The 17,307-nt window shown below is 33.3% G+C and overlaps 2 protein-coding genes across 2 annotated transcripts; one reads left to right on the forward strand and one right to left on the reverse strand.

Moving 5' to 3' along the window:
- Positions 1 to 3,588: 3,588 nt before the first annotated feature.
- LOC135131818 (zinc finger protein 142-like) lies at positions 3,589 to 5,013 on the forward strand. Its single transcript, XM_064059668.1, has one exon. It carries the CDS (start codon positions 3,589 to 3,591, stop codon positions 5,011 to 5,013), a length of 1,425 nt encoding a protein of 474 aa, XP_063915738.1.
- Positions 5,014 to 9,738: 4,725 nt separating this feature from the next.
- Positions 9,739 to 11,584, reverse strand: LOC135131819 (zinc finger protein 90-like). The gene is made up of 2 exons (XM_064059669.1): positions 10,660 to 11,584; positions 9,739 to 9,812 (listed from the first exon to the last, which is right to left on the reverse strand). Exons 1-2 carry the CDS (start codon positions 11,582 to 11,584, stop codon positions 9,739 to 9,741), a joined length of 999 nt encoding a protein of 332 aa, XP_063915739.1.
- Positions 11,585 to 17,307: the final 5,723 nt, after the last annotated feature.

A 17,307-nucleotide genomic window follows, 5' to 3' on the forward strand; every position in this document is an offset into this window, starting at 1 on the left:
TTATAAATGGGAATTAAATTATATAGAAGTGTATTATTGGTTGCCTACATACTAATTACTTGTGTGGATTCGTTTATTTTTGACAAATTCTCTGAAATTTTGAAATAAATTACTTGAAAACATCTAGGGTTCCTTCAAACTATACTAGACTCAATTTTTTGTTCCATCGGACGAATGGCCACTTTCATATTTTCTCGACGTTTCATGACCCCTAGAGTACGAAAAAAGTAGTTTTCTGTTTCCGTTTGTATGTCTGTATGCTGTCTGTATCGATTTTTATTTGACACGTAATCTCCAAAACTGCTGGACCGATTGCCGTAGAAGTCACTCCCGCTTTCACATCTTCGATAACTCTAATGGTTTTTCCAGAATCGTCCTTTGAAAAGTACAAATCAATGCAAAATACGACCAATTTTCGACCAATTTTCAACGAAATTTTCGAAATTTCACTAAATACATTTTTTGTAGATTTGGGGCCGTAGAAGTCACTCCCGCTTTCACATCTTCGATAACACCAATGGTTTTTCCAGAATCGTACTTTGAAAATTACAAATCTATGCAAAATACGACCAATTTCCGACCAATTTTTAACGAAATTTTCGAAATTTCACTAGATACATTTTCTTGTAGATTTCGGGACGTAGAAGTCACTCCCGCTTTCATTTCTTCGATAACTCTAATGGTTTTTCCAGAATCGTCCTTTGAAAAGTACAAATCTATGCAAAATACGACCAATTCTCGACCAATTTTCAACGAAATTTTCGAAATTTCATTAAATACATTTTCTTGTAGATTTGGGGCCGTAGAAGTCACTCCCGCTTTCATTTATTCGATAACTCCAATGGTTTTACCATAATCGTCCTTTGAAAAGTACAAATCTATGCAAAATACGACCAATTCTCGACCAATTTTCAACGAAATTTTCGAAATTTCACTATATACATTTTCTTGTAGATTTCGGATCGTAGAAGTCACTTCCGCTTTCATTTCTTCGACAACTCCAATGGTTTTTCCAGAATCGTACTTTGAAAAGTACAAATCTATGCAAAATACGACCAATTTTCCACCAATTTTCAACGAAATTTTCGAAATTTCACTAAATACATTTTCTTGTAGATTTAGAGCCGTAGAAATCATTCCCGCTTTCATTTATTCGATAACTCCAGTGGTTTTTCCAGAAACGCCCCTTGAAAATTACAAATCTATGCAAAGTACTTCAGGAGCGAGGGAAGTTCTGTCGACACACCCTTCAACTAATTTTTTTAAGATGTAAAACCTTAATTCTCGGGGGCGCCAAATGTCATTTATTTATGTGAAACCTTCTCGGGGGTCCCAACTGTCTCTTTTTTAATATAAAGATAGATTCTAGGGGTTTTAGACATTCTAGAGGTTCTGGAAATTGTGGAGATGCTAAAGATTCTGGATTCTAAAGATTCTAGGAGTTTTAAGGATTCTAAAGATTCTAAAGACAATTCTAGAGATTCTTGACATTTTGGAGATTCCAAGAAATCCAGCAGTTCCAAAAGTTTCTAGAGATTCTAGTGGTTTTCGAGACCTTATAGATTCTAGAGATTCTGGAAATTATAAGGTTTCTCAAGACTCCAAAAGAGTGGTTCCAGTAAATCTAGGGATTAAAGATTCTAAAGATACATTTTCGAAATCCGAAAAATTCTAGAAATTTTAAAGTTTCTAGAGGTTCTAGAGTTTTTAGAGATTCTAGAGGTTATGAAAGTTCTGGTGATTCTGCAGGTGTTAGTTAAAGACTCTGGAGATTCTAAATATTCCAAGCAATTCAAGGGTTTAGAGTTTAGCAGTTCCAGCAATTTTAGATATGCTAAAAATTCTAGGAATTCTAGACGTTTTGGAGATTGTAGATGTTCTGGAGATTCTCTAGGTACTAAAGATTCTGGAGATTCTAAAAGCTCCAAGAAATCCACAGCGGTTGCAGCAATTCTAGAGATTCTAAATATTCTAGAGGCTCTAGAGATTTTAAAGAATCTAGAAGCTCTGGGGAGTCTGCAAATACTAAAAATTCTGCAGGTTATAAAGATTCGAGGAATTCTAAAAATTCCAAAAATTCCAGAGATTCTAGAAATTCTACATGTTTCAAGGGTTCTAGAAATTTTCGAGATTCTGAAGATGTTAAAGATTCTCAAGAGTCTAAGAAATCCATAGTATATATTGTATTTTTTAAAAATGTAAAACTTTCTCTGGGACGCCAAACGTCTTTTTTTAATGTAAAGATTCTAGAGGTTTTAGACATTCTAGAGATTCTGGAAATTGTGGAGATGCTAAAGATTCTGGATTCTAAATATTCTAGGGGTTTTAAGGATTCTAGAGATTCTAATGATTCCAAAAATTCTAGAGATTCTTGAGATTTTGGAGATTTTTTAGATGTTAAAGATTCTAAAGATTCCAAGAAATCCAGCAGTTCCAAAAATTCCACAGATTCTAGTGGTTTTAGAGATCCTATAGGTTCTGGAAATTCTGTTGATTCTAATAAGGGTTCTAAAAACTTCAAAATATCCAAGTCGAGTGGTTCCAGTAATTCTAGAGATTACAAATCCTAAAGATTCGATAAATTTTAGAAATCCGAAAAATTTTAAAAATTTTAAAGTTTCTAGAGGTTCTAGAGATTTTAGAGTTCTAGAGATTATGAAAGTTCTGGTGATTCTGTAGGTGTTAGTTAAAGATTCTAGGAATTCTAGACCTTTTATGGATTGTAGAGATTATGGGGATTCTCTAGGCACTAAAGATTCTGGAGATTCTAAATATTCTAGAGATAGAAATTCTAGAAATTCCAAAAATTCTGGAGATTCTATAGATTATAGAGATTCTACAGATCCTAAAAGTTCCAAGAAATCCACAGCGGTTCCAACAATTCCAGAGATTCTAAAGATTCTAATGGCTCTAGAGATTTTAAAGAATCTAGAAGCTCTGGAAAGTCTGGAAATGCTAAAAATTCTGCAGATTATAAAGATTCGAGGAATTCTATAAATCCTACATGTTTTAAGGGTTCTAGACATTTTGGAAATTCTGATTCTAGAGGTTCTAGACATTCTAAAGAAAATTACTGAGAAGCAAAACATCCTGGAGTCCAATGACTCCAAGGATTCTAAAAATTCTTGAAATTTTCAAGTTTCTGAAGATCTTGAAGAATCTAAAAAGTCCAAAAAATCCAAAGTTTTAAAGTTTAAAGTTTAAAGAAGGAGAAATGTTCTCGGGGGCCCCAAGTGTCTTTTTTTTAATATTAAATCTTCTCGGGGCTCCCAACTGTCCTTTTTTTAGATTGTGAAACCCGGTGAAACCTTCTTTTTTCCATTACGCCGTGTCCTCTACCTTCTATATTGTTTTTATTCCGTAGAGGTTATCGTAAAAACCTAAAATCCCGCAAAATCAAATTTTATTATTTTTCAGAGAAGCAATATTTGTTGGGCTGTACTTCCGAAGCGAGGGAAGTTCTATCGAAACAACTTTCGATGATTGAAACGGTAGAAACTTTTACTCGTAGTTCAAAATTGTCGCGATTCAATTAAACTACTGTGCGACATCGTCAACATAACCCCACTTTTCGCCAAAAGATGCAAAATGTGCGAAAACACAATTAATCAGGGCTATAACCAAAAAAATGCCCAGTTCTGGGCATGCATCAACGACCACTTCACCTGTTGGACCCCGGACTTGAAACAACACATTTGCACCATTTGCAACTACACAACCCATTTCAAAGTGCTTTTCCAAACCCATGACCACTCAAACCCCAGGCTACACCCACCAGAACCGCTGAAGACTTACACTTGTGATAAATGTAACTTCCAAACTCACTCTATCTTGTTTCTCATGACACACAACCAAAGAAACAGCTGTAAAAGTGCAAATTCCAAGCAACGAACTATCACTGTGTATAAATGCAAACAGTGCTCTTTCACATCTCCATACACCCTGAAACAGAAGTACAACATCCAAAAACACGTCGAAAACGTCCACCGCGTACGTTTCGACGACACCAAATGGGAGAAATTAGATATGAGTATAAGAAAACAAACGTTTGAGTCGTGCGAGCTTTGTTCCTACACTTGTAAACCCGGATACTTGAGGCGCCACATCAACTCCAAACATTGCCCCGTGAACGTTGCATTGTTCAAGTGCTTCGAGTGCAAATATATGACGAAACGGAAATACAACCTCGATAGACACTTTCAAGCAAAACACAGCTCTTCAGACAACGTCAACTGGTTCAAATGTGAGTCGTGCGCGTTCAAAGGACGCACCCGGCAAGCTCTAAAGGAGCACGAAGTGACCCACGACACCTCCGACTCAATCCAGTGGATTGAATGTGATCAGTGTCCTTTCAAAACAAAATTGAAAAAACGCCTCCAAAAACACATTAACATCAAACACCCACACCCTGACTCGATCAAGTGGGTGAAATGTGAACTGTGCCCGTACAAAGCCAAGTATATGAACCTTCTCCGAAGCCACGTCGTCTGCAAACACGCTAACGCGAAGCCCCATTTCAAGTGCGATTTCTGCCCCTTTCGAGCGGTTCAACAGAAGTCGTTAACGCACCATATGAAAATTAAACATTTGAAGGAAAAACTACCGATTGGTGATAAATGGTTTCATTGTGAACACTGCCCGTTTAAAACCAAGTGGTGTACGAGTTTGAAGGGTCACGTCGTTTCGAATCATACAGACTTGAAGGACATCGAGTGGTTTTACTGTGACAAGTGCGAATATAAAGCGAAGAGGAAGAACGAGCTGAGGAAACATTTGAGGTTCCAACACACCGATCCGATTAATGTTGTTTGGATGCAGTGCGAACTGTGCGATTTTATTACTAAGAGGAAGTGTAATTTGGACGACCACGTTAAAGCTAAACATACGGAGAAAAAAGATTTGGAGATGTTGGTGTGCGAGTGGTGCGATTACTCGACGGCGTTCCGGTATGCGCTGAAGAAGCATATGAATAATAGACACTCAGGGGAAACACCAAGAAGCAAGGACTGTTAGAAATAAATTTATTTTTCGATTATTAACCGCACTATTAGAAATTTTGTGTAATACAAAACGTCTGAAATATTTGCATTAAAAAATATTTAAAGCTGTTGAGTGGTTTGTTTGAAGTATTATTTGCTTAGTTTGTTGGAATTGAGACTGCACGACTGTTTTCCACTGGTAAAATCGGCATTTCTTGATGATATTCGAAAGTGAGGTTATGTTCAGATGGACCAGTTAGCTAACTAAATAATAAAATAAGTGGTGAATAATCAAATTTTGTAATTACCCCGTAATTTTAATTTTACTGTTGGGTTTCCACAGTGAAAACTGCAGCAGAATTTTAATTTTTTATTTCGCATTTATTGCTTTAGGCAACCCGCAATATACAGTAAACATAACCTTGTTTTGTCATAAGGGGTCAAAAGTAACGCAATTCTCAGGAATGAGTGTGCTCGTTGGAATAAGACTGTACGTAGACCCTTGTCCCTTGTCGATTGTGTATTTAAATTCTTTTTCCACTGGTAATTCAGCATTTTTTGACGATTCGCGAAAGTGAGGTTATGTTCAAATGAACCCGTTGGGCAACTAAATAGTAAAATAAACGGTAAATATCTCAAATGTCGTAATTGCTACGTAATTTTAATTGTACTGTTGGCTTTTCTACAGTGAAAACTACACCAGAATTTTATTTTTTATTTCGCATTTATTGTTTTAGACAACCAGCAATACCTGGTAACAACTCCTGAATCCTTAGAACCTCTAGAATCTTCAGAAATTCCAAAATTTCTAGAACCTTTATAACATGTAGATTTTCTAGAATCTTTGAAATTTTTGGAATTTCTAAAATTCTCCGAATCTTTATAATCTACAGAATTTTTAGCATTTCCAGACTCTAGAGCTTCTAGATTCTTTAAAACCTCTAGAACCTTTAGAATCTTCAGAATCTTTAGGACCTAGAGAATCACCAGAACATCTACAATCTCTAAAACGTCTATAATTCCTACGATTTTTAGAACATCTAGAATCTTTAACTAACAGCTACAGAATCACCAGAATCTTCATAATCTCTAGAATCCTTAAAATCTCTAAAACTTGTAGAAACTTTAAAATTGCTAGATTTTTTCGGATTTGTAAAATTGTTCGAAGCTTTAGAATCTCTAATCCCTAGAATTACTGGAACCGCTTAAGTTAGAATTTCCAGAATCTTCAGTATCTCTAGAATCTCCCAAAACTTCTAGTAACTCTAAAACCACTAGAGTCTCTAGAATTTTTAGAATATCTATAATTTTTGGAACCGGTAAAGTCTAAAACTTTGGATTTCTTGGACTCTTTATAATCTTTAACATTTTCAGAATCTCGAAAATTTCAAGAATTTTTAGTCTCGAATTTTTGGAATTTTTAGAATTTTTCAATCCTTAGAATCTATTGAATCCTTAGAACCTCTAGAATCTTTAGAATCCAGAATCTTTTGCCTTTCCATAATTTTTTCTAGAATGCCTGGAACAAAATTTCTAGAACCCTTAAAAGATGTATAATTTCTAGAATCTCTGAAATTTCTAGAATTTCTCGAAATTTTAGAATCTGCAGAATCTTCAGCATCTCCAAAACCTATAGAATCCTTAAATCTCTAGAATTTTTAGATTCTCTAGAATTGCTGGAAGCGCTAGACTTTAAAACTTTTGATTTCTTTTTGGAATTGATGGAACTGCTAGACTCTAAACCCTTGATTTTATTGAAATTTTTAGAATCTCCAGAATCTTTAACGAACATCCTCAGAATCAGCAGAATTTTCATAATTTCTACAATCTGTAAAATCTCTAGAACTGCTTGAACCGTTGTGCATTTCTTGGAAATTTTAGGATCTGTAGAATCTCTAGAATTTCTCGAACCTTTAGAATCTCTAGAACATTTAGAATCATCAGAATTTTTACTACCTGGAGAATCCCCAGAACATCTACAACCTCTAAAACGTCTAGAATTCCTAGAATTTTTAGAATTGCTAAACTCTAAACCCTCGAATTCCTTGGAATGTTTAGAATCTCCAGAATCACCAGAATCTTCATAATCTCTAGAATCTCTAAAACCTCTATAAGCTCTAGAAAGTTTACAATTTCTAGAATGTTTCGGATTTCTAAAATTGTTTGTAGCTTTAGAATCTCAAATCGCTAGAATTACTGGAACCGCTTGAGTTGGATTTCTTGGAGCCTTTAGAACTATTAGAATTTCCAAAATCTTTAGCATCTCTAGAATCTCCCAGAACCTCTAGAAGCTCTAAAACCACTATAAACTCTAGAATTTTTGGGATCTAGAATTTCTGGAACCGGTACTCTCTAAAACTTTAGATTTCTTGGAATCTTTGGAATTTTTAACATCTTTTTTAGAATCTTTAGTGTCTCGAATTTTTGGAATTTTTAGAATTTCTTGAATCCTTCGAATCTCCTGGATCCTTAGAACTTCTAGAATCTTTAGAATCCATAATTTTCTTTACAATGTCTAGAACGTCTATAATCATCAGAATCTCCAAAATTTGTAGACCTTTAAAACATGTAGGATTGCTAGAATCTCTGAAATTTTTGGAATTTCTAGAATTCCTCGAATCTTTATAGTCTGCAGAGTTTTTAGCATTTCCAGACTTTTTAGAGCTTCTAGATTCTTTAAAACCTCTAGAGTCTCCAGGATCTTTAAAATCTCTAGAATTTCTGGAACGGCTGTGGATTTCTTGAATCTTTTAGGATCTTTAGAATTTTTAGAATCTCGAGAACGTTTAGAATTCCTAGAATTTTTAGAATATCTAGATTTGCTGGAACTGCCAAAGTCTAAACTTTTGAATTCCTTGGAATGTTTAGAATCTCCAGAATCTTTAACTAACATCTACAGAATCACCAGAATCTTCATAATGTCTAGAATTTCTAAAATATAATAGAATTTTTAGAATATTTAGAATTTCTGGAACCGGTATACTCTAAAACTTTAGATTTCTTGGACTCTTTAGAATTTTTAACATCTTCAGAATCTCGAAAATTTGAAGAATTTCTAGAATCTTTAGTCTCTCGAAAGAAACTCCTGAATCCTTAGAATCTCTGGAATCTTTACAATCTAGAACCTTTATAACATGTAGATTTTCTAGAATCTCTGAAATTTTTGGATTTTTTTACCATTTCCAGACTTTCCAGAGCTACTAGATTCTTTAAAACCTCTAGAGCCTCTGGAATCTTTAGAATCTCTAGAATTGCTGTAACCGCTGTGGATTTCTTAGAACTTTTAGGACCTGTAGAATCTCTAGAACATTTAGAATCTTCAGAATCTTTAGTACCTAGAGAATCTCTAAAATCTCTAGAACTTGTATAAACTTCAAAAATTTCTAGAATTTTTCGTATTTCTATAATTGTTCGAAAATTCATAATCTGCAGAATTTTTAAAATTAGTTGAATTGCTTGAGTTGGATTTCTTGAAGTCTTTAGAACCATTCGAATTTCCAGAATCTTTAGCATTTCCAGAATCTCCCAGAACCTCTAGAAGCTCTAAAACCACTAGAAACTCTAGAATTTTTGGAACCGGTAAACTCTAAAACTTTGGATTTTTTTTAATATTTGGGATTTTTAACATCTTTGGAATCTCGAAAATTTCCAGAATTCCTAGAATCTTTAGTGTCTAGAATTTTTGGAATTTTTAGAGTTTCTTGTATCCTTAGAATCTCCTGAATTCTTAGAACCTCTATAATCATCAGAATCTCCAAAATTTGTAAACCCTTAAAACATGTAGAATTTTTAGGATTTCTGGAATTTTTGGAATTTTTAGAATTCTCTGTGTCTTTATAATCTGCAGAATTTTTAGCATTTCCAGACTTTCCAGAGCTTCTAGATTCTTTAGAATCTCTAAAACTGTTGGAACCGCTATGGATTTCTTGGAACTTTTAGGATGTGTAGAATATCTAGAATCTTTAGAATATTTAGAATCCCCAGAACCTCTACAATTTCTAGGACGTCTAGAATTCCTAGAATTTTTAGAATATCTGGAATTGCTGGAGCAGTTAAACTCTATGGCCATGAATTCCTTGGAATGTTTAGAATTTCCAGAATCTTTAACACGTACAGAATCGCCATAATCTCTCGAATCTCTGAAGCCTCTAGAAACTTTAAAATTTCTCGAATTTTTCGGATTTCTAAATTTTATCGGATCTTTAGAATCTCTAATTCCTAGGACTACTGGAACAACTCGATTTGGATATTTTGGAGTCTTTAGAACTATTAGAATCTCCAGAACCTATAGGATCTCTAAAACCACTAGAATCTCTAGAATTTTTAGAATATCTAGAATTTCTGGAACTGGTTGGAATCTTTAAAATCTCCAAAATCTGAAGAATCTCTAGAATTTTTGGAATTCTAGAATTTCTAGAATCTTTAGAATCCAGAATCTTTTACCTCTCCATAATTTTCTCTAAAATGTCTAGAACCTCTAGAATCTTCAGAATCTCCAAAATTTCTAAAAACGTTAAAACATGTAGAATTTCTAGAATCTCTGAAATTTTTGGAATTTCTAGAATTCCTCGAGTCTTTATAATCTGCAGAATTTTTAGCATTTCCAGACTTTTCAGAGCTTCTAGATTCTTTAAAACTTCTAGAGTCTCTAGGATCTTTAGAATCTCTAGAATTTCTGAAACGGCTGTGGATTTTCTTTTAGGATCTCTAAAATTTTTAGAATCTCGAGAACGTTTAGAATCTCCAGAATCTTTAGCACCTAGAGAATCTCCAGAACCTCTTCAATCGCTAAAACCTCTAGAATTCTTAGAATTTTTAGAATATCTAGATTTGCTGGAACCGGTAAACTCTAAAATTTTGGATTTATTTGACTCTTCGGAATTTTTAACATCTTCAGAATCTCGAAAATTTCAAGTATTTCTAGAATCCTTCGAACCTCTAGAATCTTTAGTATCTCCAAAATTTCTAGAACCCTTAAAACATGTAGAATTTCTAGAATCTCTGGAATTTTTGGAATTTCTAGAATCTTTAGAATCTGCAGAATCTTCAGCATCTCCAAAAGCTATAGAATCCTTAAATCTCTAGAATTTTTAGAACATCTAGAATCTTTAACTACCATCTACTCATCTACAGAATCACCAGAATTTTCACAATTTCTAGAATCTCTGAAACATCTAGAACTTGTAGTAACTTTAAAATTTCTAGAACATAACCTGGTTTTGTCATAAGGGGTGAAAAGTAACACAATTCTCAGGAATAAGTGTGCTCGTTGGAATTAAACCTGTACCTTGTACGTAAACCCTTGTCGATTGTGTATTTAAATTCTTTTTCCACTGGTAATTCAGCATTTTTTGACGATTCGCGAAAGTGAGGTTATGTTCAGATGAATCCGTTGGTCAACCAAATAATAAAATAAACGGTAAATATATCAAATTTCGTGATTATTGCGTAATTTTAATTGTACTGTTGGGTTTTCCATAGTGAAAACTACACCAGAATTTTATTTTTTATTTCGCATTTATTGTTTTAGGCAACCAGCAATACATAATAAACATAACCTTGTTTTCTCAAAAAAAATAAATAAGTAAATAAAAGTAACACAATTCTCAAAAACGTATGTGTTAAACTTAAACAGCAAAAATAATCGTCATTCTGTCGACATTTTTCCACGTTAACTAACTGCCAATTCTAGCATTTAGCTTTGTCAGCCTCTCAATATCTCTACCATGTTTACACCCTATGTGTTTTTTCAGCGAGACCTTATGATTCGTCACAAAATTGCAAAGCCCACACCGCACCAACGTTTTCAGCTCATGGATGTTCGTTTTGTGATCGTTCAACAGTTTGCTTGTTCGCCCTTTATACTCGCACAATTCACATTGAAACCACTTAGCGTTCTCCGAGTGGTAAACCTTCACGTGGTTTTGCAACGTACTTTCGTAATTGGTTTTAAAAGAGCACTGCTCACACTTATACCCCTCACTCGTGTGCTTGGACCGCCGATGTACTTGAAAATACTTTTTGTTCTTGAACGACTTCTGGCATCGATCACATTTGTACAGTTTGGCTTTGGCACTTTGACTGGGGTGTTTATCGGCAATGTGGTGTCGCAACGACGATCTGACGCACATGTGTGAACATAAGCCGCAACGGACGAGCTTCGGGAGGATGATGTTCATGTTAAACTTGTCCCATTTGGATGCGTCGAAACATGTGGAGTGGATTTTTTCCACGTGTTGTCGCAGTTTGTGTAGTCGTTTTATCTGGAAAGGGCACTGTTTGCATCTGTACATTAGTATTGTTCGGTAGTTGAGGTTTATTGCTTTGGGTGCGCATTTTCGCTTGTGTACCAAGAAAAACACGATGGAGTGAGTTCGAAGGCCACATATGTCACAAAAGTAGTGCTTTAATGTTTGTGGTGGCTTCTGTTTTTCCTTTGAGTGGCTGTGTTCTTTGAAAAAGACTTTTAAATGAGTTGAGTACTTGCAGGTTGTACAGGTGTAAGGTTTCAAGTTTTGTGCACAAAAGGGAGGTTTTTTGTTACTGGGGGTCCGTAACTTTTTGTTTTTGTGGTCAGATATTTGTTTAGTCGTCTGTTTGGACATTTTCCTATTTTACACAAATACGAAAAGTGGGGTTACTTTACTAGGTATATTATGATTTTAAACGCTGGTGACTTGGTGAGGTTGGTACGAAAAAGCAAGTGACGAAATATGACAACGTGTGAGAAGTCTATTGGCTAAACAAATTTTGTTTAAAAATCAACACAAGTTTTATTAGTAGTATATTATTTCAAATATGTTTCACAGGTATAGATCGAGGAGTAAAACAAGTCGGTTATTTGAACTAGAAGACACTTATTTCTAGAAATTCCAAAAATTCCAGAGATTCTAGAAATTCTAGGTGTGTTAAACGTCCTAGGAATTTTGGAAATTCTAAAGATTCGAGAGGTTTTAGACATTTTAGAGATTCTGGAAATTGTGGAGATGATACAAATTCTGGATTCTAAAGATTCTAGGGGTTTGAAGGATTCTGGAGATTCTAAAGATTAAAAGAAATTCTAGAGATTCTTGAGATGTTGGAGATTCTAATAGTTCTAAAGACTCCAAAATATGCAAAGTTTTAGAATTTACCGATTTCAGAAATTCTAGATTTTCTAAAAATTCTATAGATTCTAGTGCTTTTTGAGCTTCTAGAGGTTCTGAAAGATTCTAGAGATGCTAAAGATTCTGAAAATTCTGATGATTCTAAAGACTCCAAGAAATCAAACTCAAGCGGTTCTAGTAATTTTAGGAATTAGAGATTCTGAAGCTTTGAAAATTTATAGAAATTATAAAAATTCTAAAAATTTTAAAATTACTACAAGTTCTAGAGATTTCAGAGGTTCCAGAGATTATGAAGATTCTGGTGATTCTATAGATTTTAAGAATTCCAAAGTTTTAGAGTCTAGCAGTTCCATCAATTATGGAGATCAGAGATTCTAAAGATTCAAGAAATTCTAGAGACTCTTGAGATATTGGAGATTCTGAAAATGATAAAGATTGTAAAGATTCCAAGAAATCCAGCAGTTCCAGAAATTGTAGCGATTCTAAAAATTCTAGAAATTCTAGTAGTTTTAGAGATTTTAAGGGTTCTAAAGACTCGAAAATATCCAAGTCGAGTGGTTCCAGTAATTCTAGAGATTAGAGATTCTAAAGACTCTAGAGGCTTTAGAGGTTTTAAATAATCTAGAAGCTCTGGAAAGTCTGGAAATGCTAAAATTCTGCAGACTATAATGGTGCTATAAAGATTCGAGGAATTCTAGAAATTCCAGAGATTCTAGAAATTCTACATGTTTTAAGGGTTCTACAAATTTTAGAGATTCTGAAGATTCTAGAGGTTCTAGACATTCTAGAAAAAATTATGGAGAGGCAAATGATTCTGGATTCTAAAGATTCTAGAGGGTCTAAGAATGCAGACGATTCTAAGGAATCAAGAAATTCGAAAGATTCCACAAATTCGAGGGACTAAAGCTTCTAGAAATTCTTGAAATTTTCGAGATTCTAAAGAATCCAAAAAATCCAAAGTTTTAGAGTTTACCGGTTTCAAAAATTCTAGAGATTCTAATAGTTTTAGAGCTTCTAGAGGTTCTGGAAGATTCTAGAGATGTTAAAGACTCTGGAAATTCTAATGATTCTAAAGACTCCAAGAAATTAAACTCAAGCGGTTCAAGTAATTCTAAGGATTAGAGATTCTGAAGCTTTGAAAAATTTTAGAAATTCGAAAAATTCTAGACATTTTAAAAATTTCTTTAGAGATTTTAGAGGCTCTAGATATTTCTGCAAATATTATTTAAAGATCGTGGAGATTCTAAAAATTCCAAAAAAATTAAGGGTTTAGAGTTTAGCGAGTCCAGCAATTCTAGAGATTCTAAAAAGTCAAGGAATTCTAAATATTCTAGAGATTCTGGAGGTTTTAGAGCTTTTGAAGATTCCAAAGATCCTAGAGATTTTAAGAAATCCAAGGTTTTAAAGTCTAGCAGTTCCATCAATTCTAAAGATTCTACAGATCCTGAAGTTCTAATAATTCCACAGTGGTTTGAGCAATAATCCTAGAGATTCTAAAGATTCTAGAGGCTCTAAGGTTTTAAAGAATCTAGAAGCTCTGGAAAGTCAGGAAATGCCAACAATTTTTGCAGATTATAAAGATTCGAGGAATTCTAGAAATTCCAAAAATTCCAGAGATTCTAGAAATTCTACATGTTTTAAGGGTTCTAGAAATTTTGGAGATTCTAAAGATTCTAGAGGCTCTAAGGTTTTAAAGAATCTAGAAGCTCTGGAAAGTCAGGAAATGCCAACAATTTTGCAAATTATAAAGATTCGAGGAATTCTAGAAACTCCAAAAATTCCAGAGATTCTAGACACTCTACATGTTTTAAAGGTTCCTGAAATTTTCGAGGTTCTAAAGATTCTAGAGCTTCTAGACATTCTAGAGAAAATTATAGAGAGGCAAAAAATTCTGGATTCTAAAGATTCTGGAAGTTCTAATGATTCAGGAGATACTAAGGATTCTAAAAATTCCAAAAATTCGTAATACTCTAACGTTCCTAGAAATTCTTGAAATTTTCGAGATTTTGAAGATGTCAAAGTTTCTACAAGTTCTAGAGATTTTAGAGATTCTAGAGATTATGAAGATTCTGGTGATTCTCTAGATGTTGGTAAAAGATTCTAGACATTCTAAAAATTCTACGTATTCTAGATGTTTTAGAGATGCTAACGATTCGAGAAATTATAGAAATTCCAAAAATTCTAGAGATTCTAAAGATTCTACAGACTTTAAAAGTTCCAAGAAATCCACAGCAGTTTCAGTAATTCTAGAGATTCTAGAGGCTCTAGAGGTTTTAAAGAATCTAGAAGATCTGAAAAGTCCAATGCTAAAAATTCTGCAGATTCTGGAAATTCGACATGTTATAAGGGTTGTAGAAATTTTGGAGATTCTGGAGATTCTAGACATTCTAGAGAAAATTATGAAGAAGCAAAAGATTCTGGATTCTAAAGATTCTAGAAGTTCTAAGGATTCAAGAAATTCTAAAAATTCCAAAAATTCGAGAGACTAAATATTCTAGAAATTCTTGAAATTTTCGTGATTCTGAGGATGTTAAAGATTCTAAAGAGTCCAAGAAATTAAGTAAATCTAGGGATTAGAGACCCTAAAGATTTGAACAATTTTAGAAATCCGAAAAATTCTAGAAATTTTAAAGTTTCTACAAGTTCTAGATATTTCAGAGATTCTAGAGATTATAAAAATTCTGGTGATTCTGTAGATGTTAGTTAACAATTTTAGATATTCTAAAAATTCTAGGAATTCTAGAGGTTTTAGAGATTATAGAGGTTCTGGGGATTCTCTAGGTACTAAAAATTCCGGAGATTCTAAGTGTTGTAAAAATTCTAAAGATTCGAGAAATCCAAAATTCGAGAGATTCTACAGACGCTAAAGATTCTGGAAATTCTAATGGTTCTAAAGATTCCAACAAATCCAATTCAAACGGTTCTAGTAATTCTATGGATTAGAGATCTTATAGATTTGAACAATTTTAGAAATCCGAAAAATTCTAGAAATTTTAGTTTCTACAAGCTCTAGAAATTTCAGAGATTCTAGAGATTATGAAAATTCTGGTGATTCTATAGATGTTAGTTAAAGATTATAGATGTTCTAAAAATTCTAGGAATTCTAGACGTTTTAGAGATTGTAGAAGTTCTGGGGATTCTCTAGGTACTAAAAATTCCGGAGATTCTAAATGTTTTAAAAATTCTAAAGATTCAAGAAATCTAAAATTCTAGATATTCTACAGATCCTAAAAGTTCCAAAAAATTCACAGCGGTTCCAACAATTCTAGAGATTCTAGAGGCTCTAGAGGTTTTAAAGAATCTAGAAGGTCTGGAAAGTCCGGAAATGCTAAAAATTCTGCAGATTTTAGAAATTCTGCATGTTTTAAGGGTTCTAGAAATTTTCGAAATTCTGGAGATTATAGACATTTTAGAGAAAATTATGGAGAGGCAAAAGATTCTGGATTCTAAAGATTCTAGAAGTTCTAAAGATTCAATAAATTCTAAAAATTCCAAAAATTCGAGAGACTAAAGATTCTAGAGATTCTTGAAATTTTCGTGATTCTGAGGATAAGGTTAAAGATTCTAAAGAGTCCAAGAAATTCAGTAAATCTAGGGATTAGAGATCCTAAAGATTCGAACAATTTTAGAAATCCGAAAAATTCTAGAAATTTTAAAGTTTCTACTAGTTCTAGATATTTCAGAGATTCTAGAGATTATGAAAATTCAGGTGATTCTGTAGATGTTAGTTAAAGATTTTAGATATTCTAAAAATTCTAGGAATTCTAGTCGTTTTAGAGATTGTAGAGGTTCTGGGGATTCTATAGATACTAAGGATTCCGGACATTCTAAATGTTCTAGAAATTCTAAAGATTCGAGAAATTCTAGAAGTTCCAAAAATCCTAAAAGTTCCAAGAAATTATCAGCGTTTCCAGCAATTCTAGAGATTCTAGAGGCTCTGGAGGTTTTAAAGAATCTAGATGGTCTGGAAAGTCCGGAAATGCTAAAAATTCTGCAGATTCTAGAAATTCTACTTGTTTTAAGTGTTCTAGAAATTTTGGAGATTCTGGAGATTCTAGACATTCTAGAGAAAATTATGAAGAGGCAAATGATTCTGGATTCTAAAGATTCTAGAAGTTCTAAGGATTCAAGAAATTCTAAAAATTCCAAAAATTCGAGAAACTAAATATTCTAGAAATTCTTGAAATTTTCGTGATTCTGAGGATGTTAAAGATTCTAAAGAGTCTAAAGAGTCCAAGAAATTCAGTAAATCTAGGGATTAGATATCCTAAAGATTCGAACAATTTTAGAAATCCGAAAAATTCTAGAAATTTTAAAGTTTCTACTAGTTCTAGATATTTCAGAGATTCTAGAGATTATAAAAATTCTGGTGATTCTGTAGATGTTAGTTAACAATTTTAGATATTCTAAAAATTCTAGGAATTCTAGAGGTTTTAGAGATTATAGAGGTTCTGGGGATTCTCTAGGTACTAAAAATTCCGGAGATTCTAAGTGTTGTAAAAATTCTAAAGATTCGAGAAATCCAAAATTCGAGAGATTCTACAGACGCTAAAGATTCTGGAAATTCTAATGGTTCTAAAGATTCCAATAAATCCAATTCAAACGGTTCTAGTAATTCTATGGATTAGAGATCTTATAGATTTGAACAATTTTAGAAATCCGAAAAATTCTAGAAATTTTAGTTTCTACAAGCTCTAGAAATTTCAGAGATTCTAGAGATTATGAAAATTCTGGTGATTCTATAGATGTTAGTTAAAGATTATAGATGTTCTAAAAATTCTAGGAATTCTAGACGTTTTAGAGATTGTAGAAGTTCTGGGGATTCTCTAGGTACTAAAAATTCCGGAGATTCTAAATGTTTTAAAAATTCTAAAGATTCAAGAAATCTAAAATTCTAGATATTCTACAGATCCTAAAAGTTCCAAAAAATTCACAGCGGTTCCAGCAATTCTAGAGATTCTAGAGGCTCTAGAGGTTTTAAAGAATCCAGAAGATCTGGAAAGTCCGGAAATGCTAAAAATTCTGCAGATTCTAGAAATTCTACATGTTTTAAGGGTTTTAGAAATTTTCGAAATTCTGGAGATTCTAGACATTTTAGAGAAAATTATGGAGAGGCAAAAGATTCTGGATTCTAAAGATTCTAGAAGTTCTAAAGATTCAATAAATTCTAAAAATTCCAAAAATTCGAGAGACTAAAGATTCTAGAAATTCTTGAAATTTTC

Source organism: Zophobas morio, unplaced genomic scaffold (assembly GCF_036711695.1).
Source record: "Zophobas morio isolate AGI-343-1 ecotype UQ-CSIRO unplaced genomic scaffold, CSIRO_AGI_Zmor_V1 ptg000021l, whole genome shotgun sequence".
Lineage (NCBI taxonomy): Eukaryota > Metazoa > Arthropoda > Insecta > Coleoptera > Tenebrionidae > Zophobas > Zophobas morio.

What these genes read in the sequence shown, in the direction of transcription:
- LOC135131818 (XM_064059668.1), top strand. Translation starts at nt 3,589, where the DNA reads ATGTGCGAAAACACAATTAATCAGGGCTATAACCAAAAAAATGCCCAG.
- LOC135131819 (XM_064059669.1), bottom strand. Translation starts at nt 11,584, where the DNA reads ATGTCCAAACAGACGACTAAACAAATATCTGACCACAAAAACAAAAAG. An exon ending in GCTAAATGCTAGAATTGGCA is followed by an intron (nt 9,813 to 10,659) that starts GTTAGTTAACGT and finishes TACCGGTTCCAG; the next exon opens with CAAATCTAGATATTCTAAAA.